This window comes from Chionomys nivalis, chromosome 17 (assembly GCF_950005125.1).
Source record: "Chionomys nivalis chromosome 17, mChiNiv1.1, whole genome shotgun sequence".
Lineage (NCBI taxonomy): Eukaryota > Metazoa > Chordata > Mammalia > Rodentia > Cricetidae > Chionomys > Chionomys nivalis.
The window spans coordinates 3739918-3755805 of record NC_080102.1 but is presented as its reverse complement, the minus strand read 5'-3'; the positions used below and the strand labels follow the sequence as shown (position 1 = coordinate 3755805).

Sequence of the window (15888 nt, the reverse complement as noted above, 5' to 3'; positions counted from 1 at the left end):
CACTGAACATGGGTCCTCGGGAAGAGCATCAAATGTCTTTACCACCACGCCAACTCTCCAGCCCTAGAGAAACATTATCACACATCTTCCGTGCTCCAGGAACATTTTGCACACCTACCCAATCTTTGGCCGCAGAGGCTCTGAAGAGCAAGTTTAGTTCACTGGCCCGGAGTGAGTGGGTGTGAGGCAGCGTGGGCACTTGGATCTAGACGTGTTCCGGGCTTGAGCAGAGGTGTCTTGTTCTTTGGGAGGAACAGAGGGAGAAGAACGCATCAGCCTGTTTAGTGAAGGCTATTTTGCCTAGTTCATTTCAACTTCACTGGCCAATGAATTGTGTCTCCAAGTTCATAGGCAAATTAAATAAGCAGGTTTGTGTGTTTTGCTGTTTTGTTTTGGGTTTTTTTGTTTGTTTTCAAAACAGGGTTTCTCTGTGTAACCTGGCTGTCTCCGGAACTGTGAAGTAGACCAGACTAGCCTTGAACTCACAGAGTTTCACCGCTTCTGTCTCCCAAGGGCTGGGATTAAGGGTGTGTGCCACCACACCCAGGGCCAGGTTACTGGACACAATGCAGAGAATTTACCCTAGGCAGTTTGCTGCAATCCAAGACAAACGCGGGGTAAACCAGGGACCGCACAGAGCCTTTCCTTCTGCACCCTCCTCTGTAAGGATGCCTAGCTTTGGTTAGACTTCCAGCACCCACAGATGATTTTTTAACTATAAAATTTCAAACCTGGAAACTTAATGGACAGAGGAGGGGAGAGGCAGGGGAATGGGAGAAAAGAGAGCCAGTCAAATCCCACTTTTGAACACACCATGGCTAGCGCATACCTACTGCCTTTTCACACACTTGAGTTCTACAGTCAATGGCTGCTTTCATCCTTGCTCACATAACTTTGGCAAGATCTCTGATTCCCCAAAGTTGGCTTCTCCAAGTTCGAATCGCATACTCTTTGTTCTCTGCTGTAAATGCTCTCTCGGTCCATTAAGAAGCAGATAACTTAATGTTTGTGAGGAAGCTTCGGTAAAGGCTTCTGAAGTGAAGCTCAAGAACCGGGCTGCAGAGTGGTCTTTCCAGAAGCAGTTAGCTGAGTGGATCACCTCCTGGGCAGAAGTCAGTCCACACGGTGGAGAAAGGGCCATTAGCTCAGTCCTGCACTGTTCTCAACTTTAGAGGGCCAATTTCAGACTCTCCCAGGACATCCTCGCAGGAATCAGCACAGTTGGAGCTAACACCACCCCTCTCCAAGGTCACTCCAGAGCAGAAGCCACCGCTACCAAGAGCTTTCTTCAGGAGAAACAGGCACATGTGCAGTTACGGGGCGGGGGAGGGATGGTAAAAAAATTTCTTGCGTTCTCATTCATTCTCCAGCTTCAAATTGTACCAAGATTGAAAGTTCCTGCACTGCTCTTGCTCCTTTGAAAAGTAAGTACTTTTCAAAGTTGTATTCAGTAATTCTGCTTCACAAAACTCCCAAAGGTAGGGTCATTGAGCCACAAAAGCTGTGGTCCCCAGGTGTGTGAAGGAACAGAGCAGGCCAGTGGGGAGTCATGGACCAACCAGGCATCCTGGGCCAGAAAGGGGAGGTGGGGGTTTTATTTACTGGTGCACTAGGGCAAGTGTTACCGTTTTATTTATATCCTCCGCCTGCCTCTGCCTCCTCAGTGCTGGAATTAAAGGTGTGTGCCGCCACCGCCTGGAGAACTCTCCATTTATATTTAACTACCATCTGCATCTGATGTTTGTCTTTTATTCAATATGAATGATATACATACTTAAGATTTATTTTTATTATTTTTAATTATATATACATGTGGGTACGTTATGTATATACGTGCAAATGTGTGCTGGCTGGTGCCCATGGAAGCCAGTAGGGTTGGATCCCCTGGAGCTGGAGTGGTTGAGTCACCCAGGAAGAGTGCTGGGAATCAAACTCTAGTCTGTTGGAAGAGCAAAAAAGGCTCTTCATTACTTAACCGCCCCTCCAGTCTCTGGCTTACATACTTTAAGAGTATCTAGCCGGGGGTAGTAGTGCAAGCAGGGGCAGACAGATCTCTGTGAGTTCAAAGCCAGCCTGGTCGACAGAGCTAGCTCCAGGACAGCTGGGGCTACACAGAAAAACCCTGGAGAGAGAGAGAGAGAGAGAGAGAGAGAGAGAGAGAGAGAGAGAGAGAGACTGTAGTTTCTATCAGGGCTTTGTGTCTTAAACAAGATTCTTCCAACACAACTTCCAAAGGCCACTGGCCAAAGAACGTTCACTTCAGAGTTTAATCCCTCCGTTCATGAGATGGAGATTTTTATTCCCAGCCTAAATGAGTAACAGCTGTGTTTCCTGATGTGCAATAATATATGACTCTTTACTTGGTGTAAGACTGCAGCTGCTATTATTAAATTAAAATTTTTATTTTTTATTTTATGTATATTTTCCTGCTTTGCCTGCATGTATCTCTGGGTGAGGGTATCAGAAGCACTGGAAACGGAGTTACAGACAGGTATGAGCTGGCATGCAGGTGCTGGGAATTGAACCTGGGTTCTATGGAAGAGCAGCATTGCTCTAAATTGCTGAGTCATCCCTCAAGCCCCAGCAGCTGCTATTCTTTGTCTTATTATTTATATTTTATATGTATTTACTTCCTCTGAGCTCTAAGCTGTGGTCTTGGCAGTACTTCCTGACAATGTGTTCCCTGAATTATGCTTTATTAAAGGGGGCATAGGAAAAAGGAGAAGGGGGAAGGAAGAAGGAGCAGTGGGGGAAGAAGAGGAGGAGGGGAGGAGAAAGGGAGAGAGAGGAGGGAAAGGGGAGGAGCAGAAAAGGAAAGACAGGAGTGAGGCAGAGGGGAGGAGACAAGAAGAAGGGAGGAGGAAAAGATGGGAGGGGGAGGGGAAACCTTCTTAAGATTTTAGTGAATGTTTGGTTTGTTCCCCATTGCCTCATTCTCCTTCCATGGGCCTAGTAGAACCATTCCAGGGCCCTGTCAGTGAAGTTCTCAGAGTCCCTGCCAGCTCGTATCTGATTTCCTGGACCCCTTATCTACCAGTCAGCCCTGGGAGGCTGTGCAGGGCAGGAACCTCTAGTGAAGCCACCTAGCTGCCCTTCGGGATTCTCGGCCCTCGCCATGCCCCCTACTGGAGGCCTCAACTCATTCTGGATCTTAATCAGAACATCTTTGGTTCTGGAGCACTAGGAGGGGCTCATGAAGAGCAGCCGGGCCAGCAGCCTGGTATCTCTGGACCCTAGGAACCTCCACCAGCCCAGACCCCTTTGAAGGGAAGACGCAGACTCCAGACACTGGGGAGGCGATTCTCCTCGGGGACCACTTCCCTCGACTCCATTTTGCAGATGGAAAAGGAAGAAATAATGAATACTCTCGTCTTATGTTAATTATCTTATTGGCAATACAGGAAGGCGGTAACTGCTACTTTGTTCCTGGCTTCTTTGAAAAGATAGATCAGAGAAGTACAGAAAGCAGTGCTTTTATGGGGCTCACTGAACTGAGAAGTAAGGCGACAGTGTGGGGTGAGTGTGGGAAGGTAGGCCCCTGGGAACCCACGGGAGGCCCTCAGAGCCAGAGCGAGCATTCACAGACTCTGTCACCGCGATACTACTATGCCTACTTCCTTCAAAGAAAAAGAAGCAAGCTTTCTCAGACCACGCCAGTCTTTGTTCCCCGCATGCAATCCTAGCGTATGGCACAGAGAGGACACCAAACACTTGGCTTATGAAATGTTCAACCCCAAATCCTTAACTTAGTTACTCACGTGACCAACATGGGCCCTAAGATTTGTTCCATCTTAGGATCCTAGGCTTCAGGTTAAAACCAACCCAATTCCCCAGGAATAATTAATTTCACGCCATCCACCTGTCTCCATCTGAAATCCAATCCGGCCACTTTGCTCCTGCCTGTCTGCTGAGCAAATACGGGCCACTCCACCCTTGCTGAAGCAGCTTCGTCCTGTCCATGCTTGCTTTACCCCTTCCTTTCCTCTCCCCCAAGTCTTTCCACACCTCGGAAGCCCTGATCCCTGCCTTATTGGGGGTCAGAGTGTTTGCCTAACTGCTGGCCTAGCAAATGGGATGCCCTGGGTTCCATTCTGGAGCTGCAAAATACACACAATTGAATGAATGAATGAATGAATGAATGAATGAATGAATGAATGAATGAATGATGAATGAATGAGCGAGCGAGCAAACAAATAAATAAATAAACAAAACCAAAAACCAAAAACTGAAAAGCCAAGAGCACAGGCCTTTTACGGAGAAGTGGGCCCTTCTGTGTTTATACAGGCGATAACTGTTGCTTTCCTTGCCTGCCCTGAGCCCAAGTGAAATCAGACCACTGCCGCAGCTCACAGCCACCCACGTTCCTTACAAAGTAACATTCGCTGCTTTACAGGCCTGGGGCAGCTCCTGTTTACACAGACTGCCCTCCCATGCAAATGCGCCCTCCTTCTCTACAGCCCAGACTTATTTTCATAACAATATACTCTGAAATCCTTAGAACCTCACCGAGACCTGGTGGCTATTCTAGTAGCAATTCAGAATGTGTAGTCTTAATAAGTAATGTTGTTACTCCTCACCAGCACACCCAGTTAAAATATTTCTCTTTTCCCAATAGAGTTGGGATGGGGGAGGGTTACGATCCCGGCAGATACTTTGTTTCTGTTACACATAACCTTCATAGCCCTGCACTGTCTGCCATTTACTGGTAAGAAGCCTATAGCAGTAGCTGGAGGGAAGCTCAACAGTTAGGAGCTCTGGCTGCTTCCAAAGGACCTAGGTTCAATTCCCAGTAACCACAAAATGGCTCACAATCATCTGTGACTCCAGTTCCAGGGAATCCCAGGCTGGCCTCTGCAGGCACCAGGCAAGCAAAGGGTGGACAGACATATACCCAGGAAAAACAGCATAACAACCATAAACACGAACATATGTGTGTGTGTTGCTGATGATTTATAAACAGCAGGCTGCGATGCGGCAAGCCTTTGATCAAGCCCAGTACTCAAGGAAGCAGAGGCAGGTGAATCTTGGGTTCTGGCAGCTGGAGTTACAGAGAAATCCTGTCTCAAAAAACGAACAAACATAACTTATGGTGGAACTGGGAACGCTACCATGTTTGCCTGGCATATGGGAGGTGCTAGCTGGCTTTGACCCCCAAGATTGCCAAGGAAAAGAAATGCAACAGAATAAATTATACCTTGCTAGCAATGGATAAACAAATAAACTGATACCAAGGAAGCTGGATTTGTCTAGGAGATAGCACTACACAGGCCGTACAGATGGGAGTTCAGCGGGAATCTGGGGGCCCAAGGAAATGCTGTTGGTAGACTCCCAGGTATGAGTTGCTGTGGCTAACCCACTGCCAATTAGTCCTGTGACTAACCCACTGCCAACTAGTCCTCTTGGGCCAAAGAGAATTCCTACTTCAGCCTGTCGCTGCTCGCTGAGGAATTCTTCCTGGGCAGGTTTGCCAAGCTGATGGCTCTGGTCTCGGGGCAGGCCTAGATAGGCCGTTTCATTAACAGCAGTCCCTGGGTACCCTGGGAGGCAGAGATGTGAGGACCCCCCAATATGGGTGCCAGGGATTAAATTAGACAGGGCAGCACCTGGTGTTATTATCTGACCCTTGGACTAAGGTGACAAGGATGGACTGCTGGGCTGTGAAGGCTAAAGCAAGGCAGCAAAGTTTAAAACCATGAGTGGGCAAACAGCGACAGTAAGACTCAAGTCACCTTCACATGCAATGCTCAGTTCTCCCCAGATATTATAGGAGGACTCACAAGAGTTATCAGGGAGACGGATCAAAAAGGATCGGGGAATAAAAACATGTTGGTTCAGGCGAGCGGGGAGGCAAAGAAAAGAGAAAAAGTACTATTCAGACAAAGCATTCATTAAAAAAATCAGAATGCTTGCCTGGCATGGTGGCACATGCCTTTAATCCTAGCATTTGAGAGGCAGAGGCAGGTAGACCTCAGAGTTTAAGGCCAGCCTGGCCTACAGAGCGAGTTCCAGGACAGCCAGGGTTACAGAGAGAAACCCCAGCTCGAAGAAAAACAGAAACAAATGAAGCGAAACAAATCAGAAATGCTCACTTGATATCCCAACACTCCACAGGCGGAAGGATCAGGGACTTAAGTTTATCGTTGGCTAGCAAGTTTGCCCCGCCAGCCTGAGCTATGGGAGACTTTTGTTTCAAAAAAAAAAAAAAAGGAAGAGATGGAAGGAAAGGGAAGGAAGGAGGGAATGAGAGAGAAAAAATAATAAGTGTCTGGCTAGACCAGAGTCAAGAAAGAGAATCAAAGCGACTGCCTGACTCACCTAAGAATTCTTAAAAAGTAAATTTAACAGCTCACCCTAAAGTCAGCCTTGTCAATACACACCTTCCATCGCCCATCTCGGGGTTCTTGAGCTCAGTTACTGGGGTGTAAACGTTTCTTTTATGTCTGGCTTTCCTGGTTACTTTCCCAAACTGTCCTTTCTACTTTGCAGAAACTGGAGATTCCCACTCCAGTGTAGTGGGTGCCCACTGCTAATCCGACCACCGCAGTAGAGGTTGAAGCAGGGGACCCGAGATTCATGACTAACCTGGTCTACATAGGGAGGCTTAGTCATCTTGGACTTGATTTCAGTCCTCCTTAAAAGGGCCCTGGGCCCGTTTAGGCAGCACCGTCTAATCATGGTCATATACTTACAACTCCCAAGAGCCCAGAAAGAAAGCCTGTAGGATCTTTCTTGGCCCAGTTGTTTCAGCGGGGACCAACATCTCACTAGAGCTCTTTACCTTACCTCTGAGCTGGAAACACTAAATATCAATTCAAAGATGGGGGTGCCCTCGGAAAGTGCCACAATGTGAAACTAGAGACAGGATTCGAACCCAAGTCGACCGAGGACCAGGACAGGAGGTCGTGAAAGACTTCAAACAGGTCTTTAGCAGCTCAGTAAACAGGTGAGCTGTCAAAATGACCCCCAACACACACACACACACACACACACACACACACTCTTCCCTAAGCCACAGTTTAGCAAAACAATGAGAGCAAACAACCTCGGGAGGAGGTCTAGGAATTCTTGCTTCCGGTTTGAGGTTAGAATCTTCATCAGCGGTGGCGTCAACCGAGGTAGCCTAAGGGAGAGTAGGAGGTGGCCTCCTTTCACTGAGGCACGGGCAAGCATCTAAAGTCCCCAATTTTGCATTTATTGTGTAAAGTGGGCATTGAAAGGATTAGCTAGCTCCATAATTAAGCCAAAAATGAAGTTAAAGCCTGGGTCAGAGCTTCTGTGCAGACTCCTGGGCCGTCTGGAGAAAACAACAGCACACCTCTAAGGGCTGAGGGCTGTCTGCGGTTTGTCACTAGCCTCCGGTGGGTGGTTTGTTTGTTGTTTGTTTGAGCAATCAGACAAGCTTAGGAAGGAAGGATAGCAAGAATTCCTGGGTGGAATTCCATTATTAAGCATAAACATAATTTATTCCCAGATTTTTCTAGACTATATTTTGGTAGTGTGACTCGACATTTTGTTGTTTTTTTAGGTAAATCAACCTTGCCTCTGGGTCAAGTCTGTGGGTGCTGGGACACCAGGCAAAGCAGTGTGCGGTACTTTCTTTAAAGGCGTCGGACAAACCAAGAGCTCTACTGGGTCCGGTTTGCAGAAGCTGAATGAGAGCTAGGGGACGGTAGGACCGCCTCGGCACAGGCTGAGGTGATAGATCTGAGCTGTGCCAAGAGCGCGGTAGGCCAAATCCGGAGGTGGGAGAGGTGGGAGTGCCTAGTAAACCCAGCCTGCACTGGGGCCCTCTGCTGGGAGTACATTTATTCACCCTGTAGCCGCAGGCCTGCGCGGCTTAGCCCTCTGTAGAGTCCCAGGAGGGCCAGGGAAGGACACTGGACTGTCGGGCTCAGCTGGGACTTACCATTTACTCACTGACCGTGGCTTCCTGACTGCTCTATCGGAGCACAACTTTGTGACTGAGTACGCGGCGGGCGGGCGTCTTGATCAATAGGGAACGAATTCCTGTTGATTTACTAGTTGCCTTATCTCCCTTAATTCACCCACTTCCTAGTCATGCTCACCTCAAGGCCTTTGCCTGGGAAACTTCTACTCCAGCTATCTTCAGGGCTTGAGCCCTCTTCTGATCTTTCCTCGTGTCCTGGCTCTATGTGAAACATATCCCCCTAAATCATAAATCTTCAAAAGCTCAGCTTTTCAGCAAGCGTCTGTGCTCACCTAATTTCTTATGTTTATTTCTCAACAGTGGACCTTGTTCTCCTAACATATGCTAAACCTGTAAGCACCAGTGAATCTCAACATCTGGATCACAGTGTTCAATATACAGGGCCTCAAGATATAGTTGAGGTGAAAAAATGAATACGTATTTGTACTGGTATCGTGGAGATATGATAAATTATTGGCATTTTTAACGTTAAAGATATGTAATATAGCCAAATGAATGAAAAATAAAGAAAATCTTAACACATTTAGACAACTCCTTAAGCTAAAACACACAAAATAATAATAGTAATAATTAGTTGTAATGTATTGTTAACTGTTTTTTAAATTATTGTAACTTTTAGGCTCCTGTCAGGTACTGGCATGAAGCCATGTCCATTTTTGGCTTGCCCTCCACTGCAGTGTCTGCCCTTAAGGACATGGCCTGCTCCATACATCTTTGTTTCTTCCAGTAAAGAAAGCATGTTTTTATGCTTATGAAAATATCTGTATAGAGTTGATTATTACATATGCACATGTGTGTCCTCTGGATATGCTTTATATAATTCAACAGTAAACTAAACAAGAGTTTTTTTGTTTTTTGTTTTTTGTTTTTTTTGTAGATCAGGCTGGTCTTGAACTCACAAAGACACACCAGCTACCCCCTCTGGGAAGAGTTTCTTCTCGAAGAGCCTCGCTTACCAACATCCTTGTTGACAAAGATCAACTCTCACAGAAGTAGAAAGTGGGAGAGCAAACGAAATGTCCACCCCTCCCCCTCTTCTTTAAGGAGGGGGTCACACAAGACAGAGCATTTCACCCTGAAAAGTCACCAGCAAAGAAAAGACGACAGTGGGTCTGTCTGTGCAAGGCTCAGGGGTTGAGGTGCTTGCTGCCAGTCTGACACCCAGAAACTACATGGAAGAAAAGAACCAATGTTTACAAGTTGTCCTCTGACCGCCATGTGCAAGCTTCAATAGCTGCACACACACACACACACACACACACACACACGAAATAAATATATTAGTAAACGGTATTATTTATATAAATCATAACAAGATGATTCATCTTCAGGGCAAACTTTCTCACTAGAAACCCCTTCCTAACGCAAGGTAAAAAGATTACCTGCATCTCGCTTGGATTTGGGATTTAATCTCTAAGAGTTTGCTCTGGGGGAGCGTTTCCAGAAAACACAGGCAGGACTCCTAGGCACAATTGACCAGGAAACACTGCAAGCTCTTGCTGGGGCCTCTCCCTTGTTCAGGCGACTGGCAGCCTCACCGACCTATTCAGGCACTTTCTCTTGGAGTCTCAACCCCATAAAATGGCTCATCAGCCCCCATGCATCCCTGCAGGGACCCGGTAAAATATGAACATTAAGAAAGTGAAGTGTGCAGGGCATGGTGGGGCCCGCCTTTAATCCCAGCATTTGGGAGACAGACACAGCCGTATTTGAGTTCAAAAACTGCCTGGTCTCCCAGAGTTAGTTGTTCCAGGACAACCAGAGCTACAAAGAAATCCCTGTCTTAAGGGGGGGAGGGGATGACAGGAAGGAAAGTAAAAGAAAAGGAGAGAGAAAGAGAGAGAGAGAGAGAGAGAGAATCTCAGATTCCCAAAAGTGACCCGGAAGTCATAGACGACCTCAAACATTTCTCCACCGTTTGAGCAGAGAAAGCAAAGGAGTTTTGACTGTGGTCTTCTTACCGCACCGTTAGTTAGTTTTCCCAGGACGCAAAAATGAAATCCTGGGAACCACTAGGTAAAAGCTACTTCCATTAAATGCTCGTGTAATCCTAGATACGCATTAGCCATAAAAACTAGGTAATACGTACTCGTCAAACCAGATTGTTAGTACTCAGTACTTAGACTCAATAGTGAATAAATTATCCCCATTGGCGCTAAGTATAACCTGGGGAGAATAAATACCCATCCACTTTCATTCGTAATTCGTTTGACTCATGTAGTGCCGCCAAACTAAGCAGTCAAGCTAAATGTTAATTGTGCGATTAAAGTGAACGTGCAGCCGCTGTTTTTTCCAAACACTCAACTCAAAACAATTCAACACACAAACACGAAAACCAAAACGTTGTGATTGCCTTGGATTTGAGTTACATAAGTTTGACTCCTTCCACTATGAAGCTAAGGTGGCGGTGGAGTCGTGGATGGGTTGTCTCCTAGAACTGACCGCTTTCCCATCCGTAGGCCACTGTCTAGTCCATGGCCGAGTTTCGAACATTCGTTCTTCGATCCCCGTAGGGACTGAGCAGTTAAACCTTAAAGGGTGGCGACCGTACTAGGTTCCTAAGTATGACAGCAGGCGTCCTGCCTAGGCCATACCCGCGACTTTCCTAGGGAAACTGGCCCTTTCTCTCCATCCCAGCTCGGGTCAGTCAGGCTTCCCACTCCGCCCTCCTCCCTTCCGGGTCCCTCAAAATGGGACTGGTCCTGTGCACTTCTCGGTGGAGACTCTCGGAAAGGTCCCCTTGGCAGGGCCACGCGAGCAGAGCAAAGTTACCAGGGACAGCAAAAGGGCGGCCTCTGAGGACTTCCAATAGGACGCAGCCAGTTCCCGGCCTGGGACGCCCGGGGAGGAGGGGGAAGGAAGTGTCGCCACCAAATGGAAGAAGGACAGCGGGACCCACCTCCAGCCCCCTCCCGCGCCCGCCCTCGGCCCCACCTCCCCCGGCTCGCACAAAGCCGTCCCCAAGGCGGGGACCGCGACGGACCAGGCCCAGCGCCCCGAGGCTCGCGCCGCAGCTCCCCGCCGGTCGATAGCTACGATCCAGGACGCGGACTGTCCGGAGTCCCTGCGCCCCACGGTCCCCCCATTTCCATCGAAAGCCTCGGTGAAGGCCGATCGAGCCCCACGCCCGAGGTGGCGGCCTCCGAGCAGTGGGCCGCGCGGTCACCGGACGCGTACGAGCCTGCGACGTCGGGGCGCAGGAGACTGGTCCAAGTGTGGGTGCCCCTTCGTTGCGGGCCTCAAAATCAGTCCCCCCATTTCCCAGAGGTCCTGTCCCGCACCTGCATGAGGTGGCCGAACAATGCGTGGGCGGCGGGAGGGAGCGAGGAGCGGCACACCCACGGGCCCCTCAATTGCGGCCTGCCCGCGCCTCGCTCCCGTCGGGGGCCCACGCCGCAGCGCACACGTACCCCTGGCCGCCCCATGGGGAAGATGGCCGTGTCTGCAGCCGCATAAAAGCCCTTTGTTGAGCGCACACAAAAGCGGCCCAGACCGTTTTTCCAAAGCAGGCCCTTTGGCCTAATCGAAGGAGGTTGACTGAACTTCCAAATGGCCCAGGAAGTCAAACTGGGGAGCAGTTCCAGGCAAGGGGGCAACTACAGGCCTCCCGCCACCATCTACCAAAATCTCAATCCGTGCCCAAGGGTTGGTCAAGTCAGGGCAGTGGGAGCTGCGGTCGTTCGTTGGGGAGGAAGCAGAGAAAAACCCATGTTTCCTAGCAAGGCCCCAAAGGGGTATTAAACGTTCACGTTCATGTAGGGTTTTCTCCCCTAAATCGGGGTAGAAATAAAATCCGAGAGGGTCTGGATCCACCAAAAAGGGAAAAAAGCAAAAAGAAAAAAATACAAAAACAAAAACCAACAATAGCAACTTAAAAAAAAAACACAACAAACCAGTTGCCATCAGCCCAAAGTGGCAGCAGCTGCAGCCGCCGGCGCGTGCGATCCACTTACTTGTCCGACTCTTGTGACATGTTTGATCCAATGAACTCGCTCCCCTTTTCCTGGCGCCTCAGCCTCTGGTGAAACTGGACTTTCAAGTCTGTGCAGGTGAAGGTGTGTGAGAGCGCCCGAGATGGCAGAACAAGAGCTACAGGTAATTCTGCTTTCGTCCCCCCTCACCACTCTCGCTCGCCCGCTCGCTCGCTCGCGCCCTCACCTAGCCGGAAAGGTGGGATGGGGGGGGGAGGCGGCCCTCACATGGGGCCCGCGCTCGGAGGCGGCCCGGCGGCGCGGAGTCCTCCCGGATCGTGGCAATGGGCAGACACAGAGCGGAAAGTGGCGGACTTGGGCGGCCACAGGTAACTTTCTCGCACGGCGCTGAATTCTTTCACTAAAGGGTACAAGCCCGAGGGCCGAGCTGCGCGGTGATTGGCTGCGCAGCTCGCTCAGGTGAGCTGCCATTGGCAGAGGCGCGCTCAGGTAAGGCCCTTCTCCAAGCGCAGGTAACTAACTCACTGCGAAGTTTCCCGGAGTGCAGCGGTGGTGGCAGGCTGGCGACGCTGCCGAGAGTGCTTCACCTTCCTTTTTTTTTTTTTTTTTTTTTTGCCTTCCTTCCCTGACTAGGGGCCGGGGAGGAGGTGACGGGAGAGGAGCTACGGGGAGCACCACCTGCAGACACTGGGTGCTGGGGGTCAAACCGAAGGACGACCGAGGGCTGAACTCAGAGATCAACAAGGCACCCGGAACCAAATGGGCAGTGCACCAGCTGCCACTTGACACCCGCTGGACGGCCTGGGTGACGCGCAGAAGAGTTAGGGACGAGAGTTACGAGTTACGTTATGCTAAGAGTGGAAAAGAAACGGCTTGCTGGGCCTGTTGCGTAATTGCATTTTTAGCATTCTTATCCACAAGAAACTCTTCTCGCGCCCTGATGCACAGAAGATAGCAGGTCGTTTCAGTTCTCAAGTAGCCAAGCCACCTTGCCTGAGCTGGACCTACGAAGCGCGGCGAGGCTTTGACGGAGAACGGAGATTCGCTTGGATAGACTCTTGAGATGGCCCGGCGCACCTCTTCCATCTCACTGCAGCCTAGGATTCCTGCGCTGCGGAAGAACTCCTCCATCTGTGTCATAAGCCTGTCGCCGGTTGACATTTCTAGGCAAGCATCAACATTTACATTGTAATTCAATAGAAGCAGCTACTACAAAGGCGCTTTATCCTTGCAGTTTAACATGGTTGCCAAGGAACAAAGCTGGGCGAAACTGACTTTTCTGTGGTTTCTCTCCTCCTGGTTGGGAACAACTCGAATTAGCTCAGGTGTCATTTATAACCGCTGCTACCAGAGGAAAGTATTTGTGGGAGTTCTGGCAGGGATCTAGCCCGTACATGCGGACTATGGAAATGGAGGAACCTTTGCCACGTGTTATTTCAAGTTAACGCTGGAGCTGACAGACTTGATACTACTTCTGTATTAACCTTTGCCGCCACCGATTTCTTGGGAATTAAATCACAAGACTAGGTTTCGTTGTTCCTTGTTTCCACTCTTAGCAAATGACTTCCACAATTGTATTCTTTTAAAAAATAATACTATAAGCACCCATAAGTGTACTTTAAAAAGTAATGTATTTTAACACAATTTTAACACGGTACCCATGTCCCCCTTAGAGACTCGTTCTGTGTTTGCCTTCCTGTTTCCCAGAAACGTACCGTGCTATCCCTCAATGTATCAATAATGAAACAATCTGACCACTGCTCCTTTTGCCTGGTCACCTTCCAGTTCTGGATCTTCAGTACCGGTCCCTCTGAGTATAGAGACTAAGAACTGAGTGTCTATGCGAGTTCCGGGGACAACAAAACCCACTGGTGTTTTCTGACTGTTCTCTTATAAACCTCTTTTACCTTTTATTTAATTTATTATGAACCTATCCTAATATGTTTCTATAATGGATCAATCAAGTGACTGTAAAATTTATTTTCCAAATGGTCAAACAACCAGTTCCATCCTCCCTAGGAAATGTGCCCACAGAATTCCCGCCCTCCCAGTCCTAGGGAGGTGGGCTGTTTTATGGACCCGCAGCTCAGGTGTCATTCTGGGACACCAAGCTCAACGCCGTGCGCCTTCTTTGAGGGTTTATTTTTCAATTCCCATGGCACATGGTATTTTTTTGTTTTGGTTTATTTATTTTGTATATTTGTTTGTTTTTGGTTTTTCAAGACCAGGTTTCTCTCTAACTTTGGAGACTATCCTGGAACTAGCTCTTGTAGAGAAGGCTGGCCTCAAACTCGTAGAGATCGGTCTGCCTCTGTCCCCGGAGTGCTGGGATGAAAGGCGTGCGCCGCCACCGCCTGGCTGGTTTATTTTGTTTTGAGGGAGAGTCTCCATGTAGCCCTTGCTGCCTGAATCTAGCTGTGTATATAAGACTGGTTCCAAATTTGTGTTTGCCCCCCTGCTCAGGGCCCAGGTGTCCATTGCTGCACCTTGACCTTTTTGTTTTTCCTGTTTTTCGAGACAAGGTTTCCCTATGTAGTTCTGGCTGCCCTGGAACTCACTCTGTAGACCAGGCTGGCCTCGAACTCACAGACATTGGCCTGCCTTTGCCTCTGCCTCCCGAGTACTGGGATTAAAGGTGCACTACCACTGCCTGGCCACCCCTTGGCTATTTTAAGAACCCTTCAAATTCGTAAAATAGTTTTTACTATTGTTACTTTTATTTGTTTTTGTTTTTTTGGGGGGGGGGGTTTCGAGACAGGGTTTCTCTGTGGTTTTGGAGCCTGTCCTGGTCTTGAACTCGCAGTGATCCGCCTGCCTCTGCCTCCCGAGTGCTGGGATTAAAGGCGTGCGCCACCACCGCCAGGCTTTATTGTTACTTTTAAAATACAGTTTAAATACAATAATTCTTTTTGCTTTTTTTTTAAAGATTTATTTATTTTATTATATACAGTGTTCTGCCTGCATGCATACCTGCACCCCAGAAGAGGGCACCAGATCTCATTACTAATGGTTGTGAGCCACCATGTGGTTGCTGGGAATTGAACTCAGGACCTCTGGAAGAACAGTCAGTGCTTTTAACCTCTGAGCTATCTCTCCAGCCCCTTTTTGCTTTTTTTAAAAAAATATTTATTTATTATGTATACAATATTCTGTCTGTGTGTATGCCTGCAGGCCAGAAGAGGGCACCAGACCTCATTACAGATGGTTGTGAGCCACCATGTGGTTGCTGGGAATTGAACTCAGGACCTTTGGAAGAACAGTCAGTGCTCTTAACCGCTGAGCCATCTCTCCAGCCCCTCTTTTTACTTTTTAAATACAATCCTGTATGGTGGCACACGCCTTTAATCCCAGCACTCGGGAGGCAGAGGCAGGCGGATCTCTGTGAGTTCGAGACCAGCCTGGTCTACGGAGCTAGTTCCAGGACAGGCTCCAAAGCCACAGAGAAACCCTGTCTCAAAAAACCCAAAAAATAAATAAATAAATAAATAAATAAATAAATAAATAAATAAATAAATAAATACAATCCTGTGACTGCCATGGCTACAATATTTTTCCCTGCCTTTTGAGGCTATCCTTTATTCAGAGTTTCCTGCCTGTCTTTGGCTTCCTCTGAGTTTGCTTCCCTGAGGAGGCTCCCAGTGGCAGAGCCTCCTACAGCTGTCTGCAGGCCTTTCACTCTGTGCTCCCAGGTAAGGATGAGGTCATAAGAACCTCTTCAGCAACCCTGTGAGGGTGGTGAGTGGGCTGGCTCCCTGGTGGACCTGCTGTCTTCCCCTTGGAGCTCTTGAGTCATGAGGCATCTATCGTGTCTTGCACTCTGGAGCATTCACCAGCAAGTGATGTCTGGAAGCCATTCTAGGGAGGTCCTGGGTGAGCCACCCTGCAGCCTTTCCCCGTCTTTCCTTTTCTGGGGGCTCTGATTCCTGTCCTTGTGTGGATGGTGGGCAAGTGTTTCTCCTGCTGGCGGCCAGAGCCAGAACAAGGAATCGGAAAATACTTCTTGTTAGA

At 48.7% G+C, this 15888-nt stretch overlaps 1 protein-coding gene across 2 annotated transcripts in view; it reads right to left on the bottom strand.

The window, feature by feature from the left end:
• Grhl2 (grainyhead like transcription factor 2) overlaps positions 1–12243 on the bottom strand; it is a 108138-nt gene extending 95895 nt beyond the window's left edge. For both annotated transcript variants that reach the window (XM_057792752.1, XM_057792754.1), the window contains exon 1: positions 11902–12243. In XM_057792752.1, coding sequence (XP_057648735.1) covers positions 11902–11921 — 20 coding nt within the window. In that variant the 5' untranslated portion in view covers positions 11922–12243. The remainder of the gene's footprint in view (positions 1–11901) is intronic.
• Between the last annotated feature and the right edge of the window lie 3645 nt (positions 12244–15888).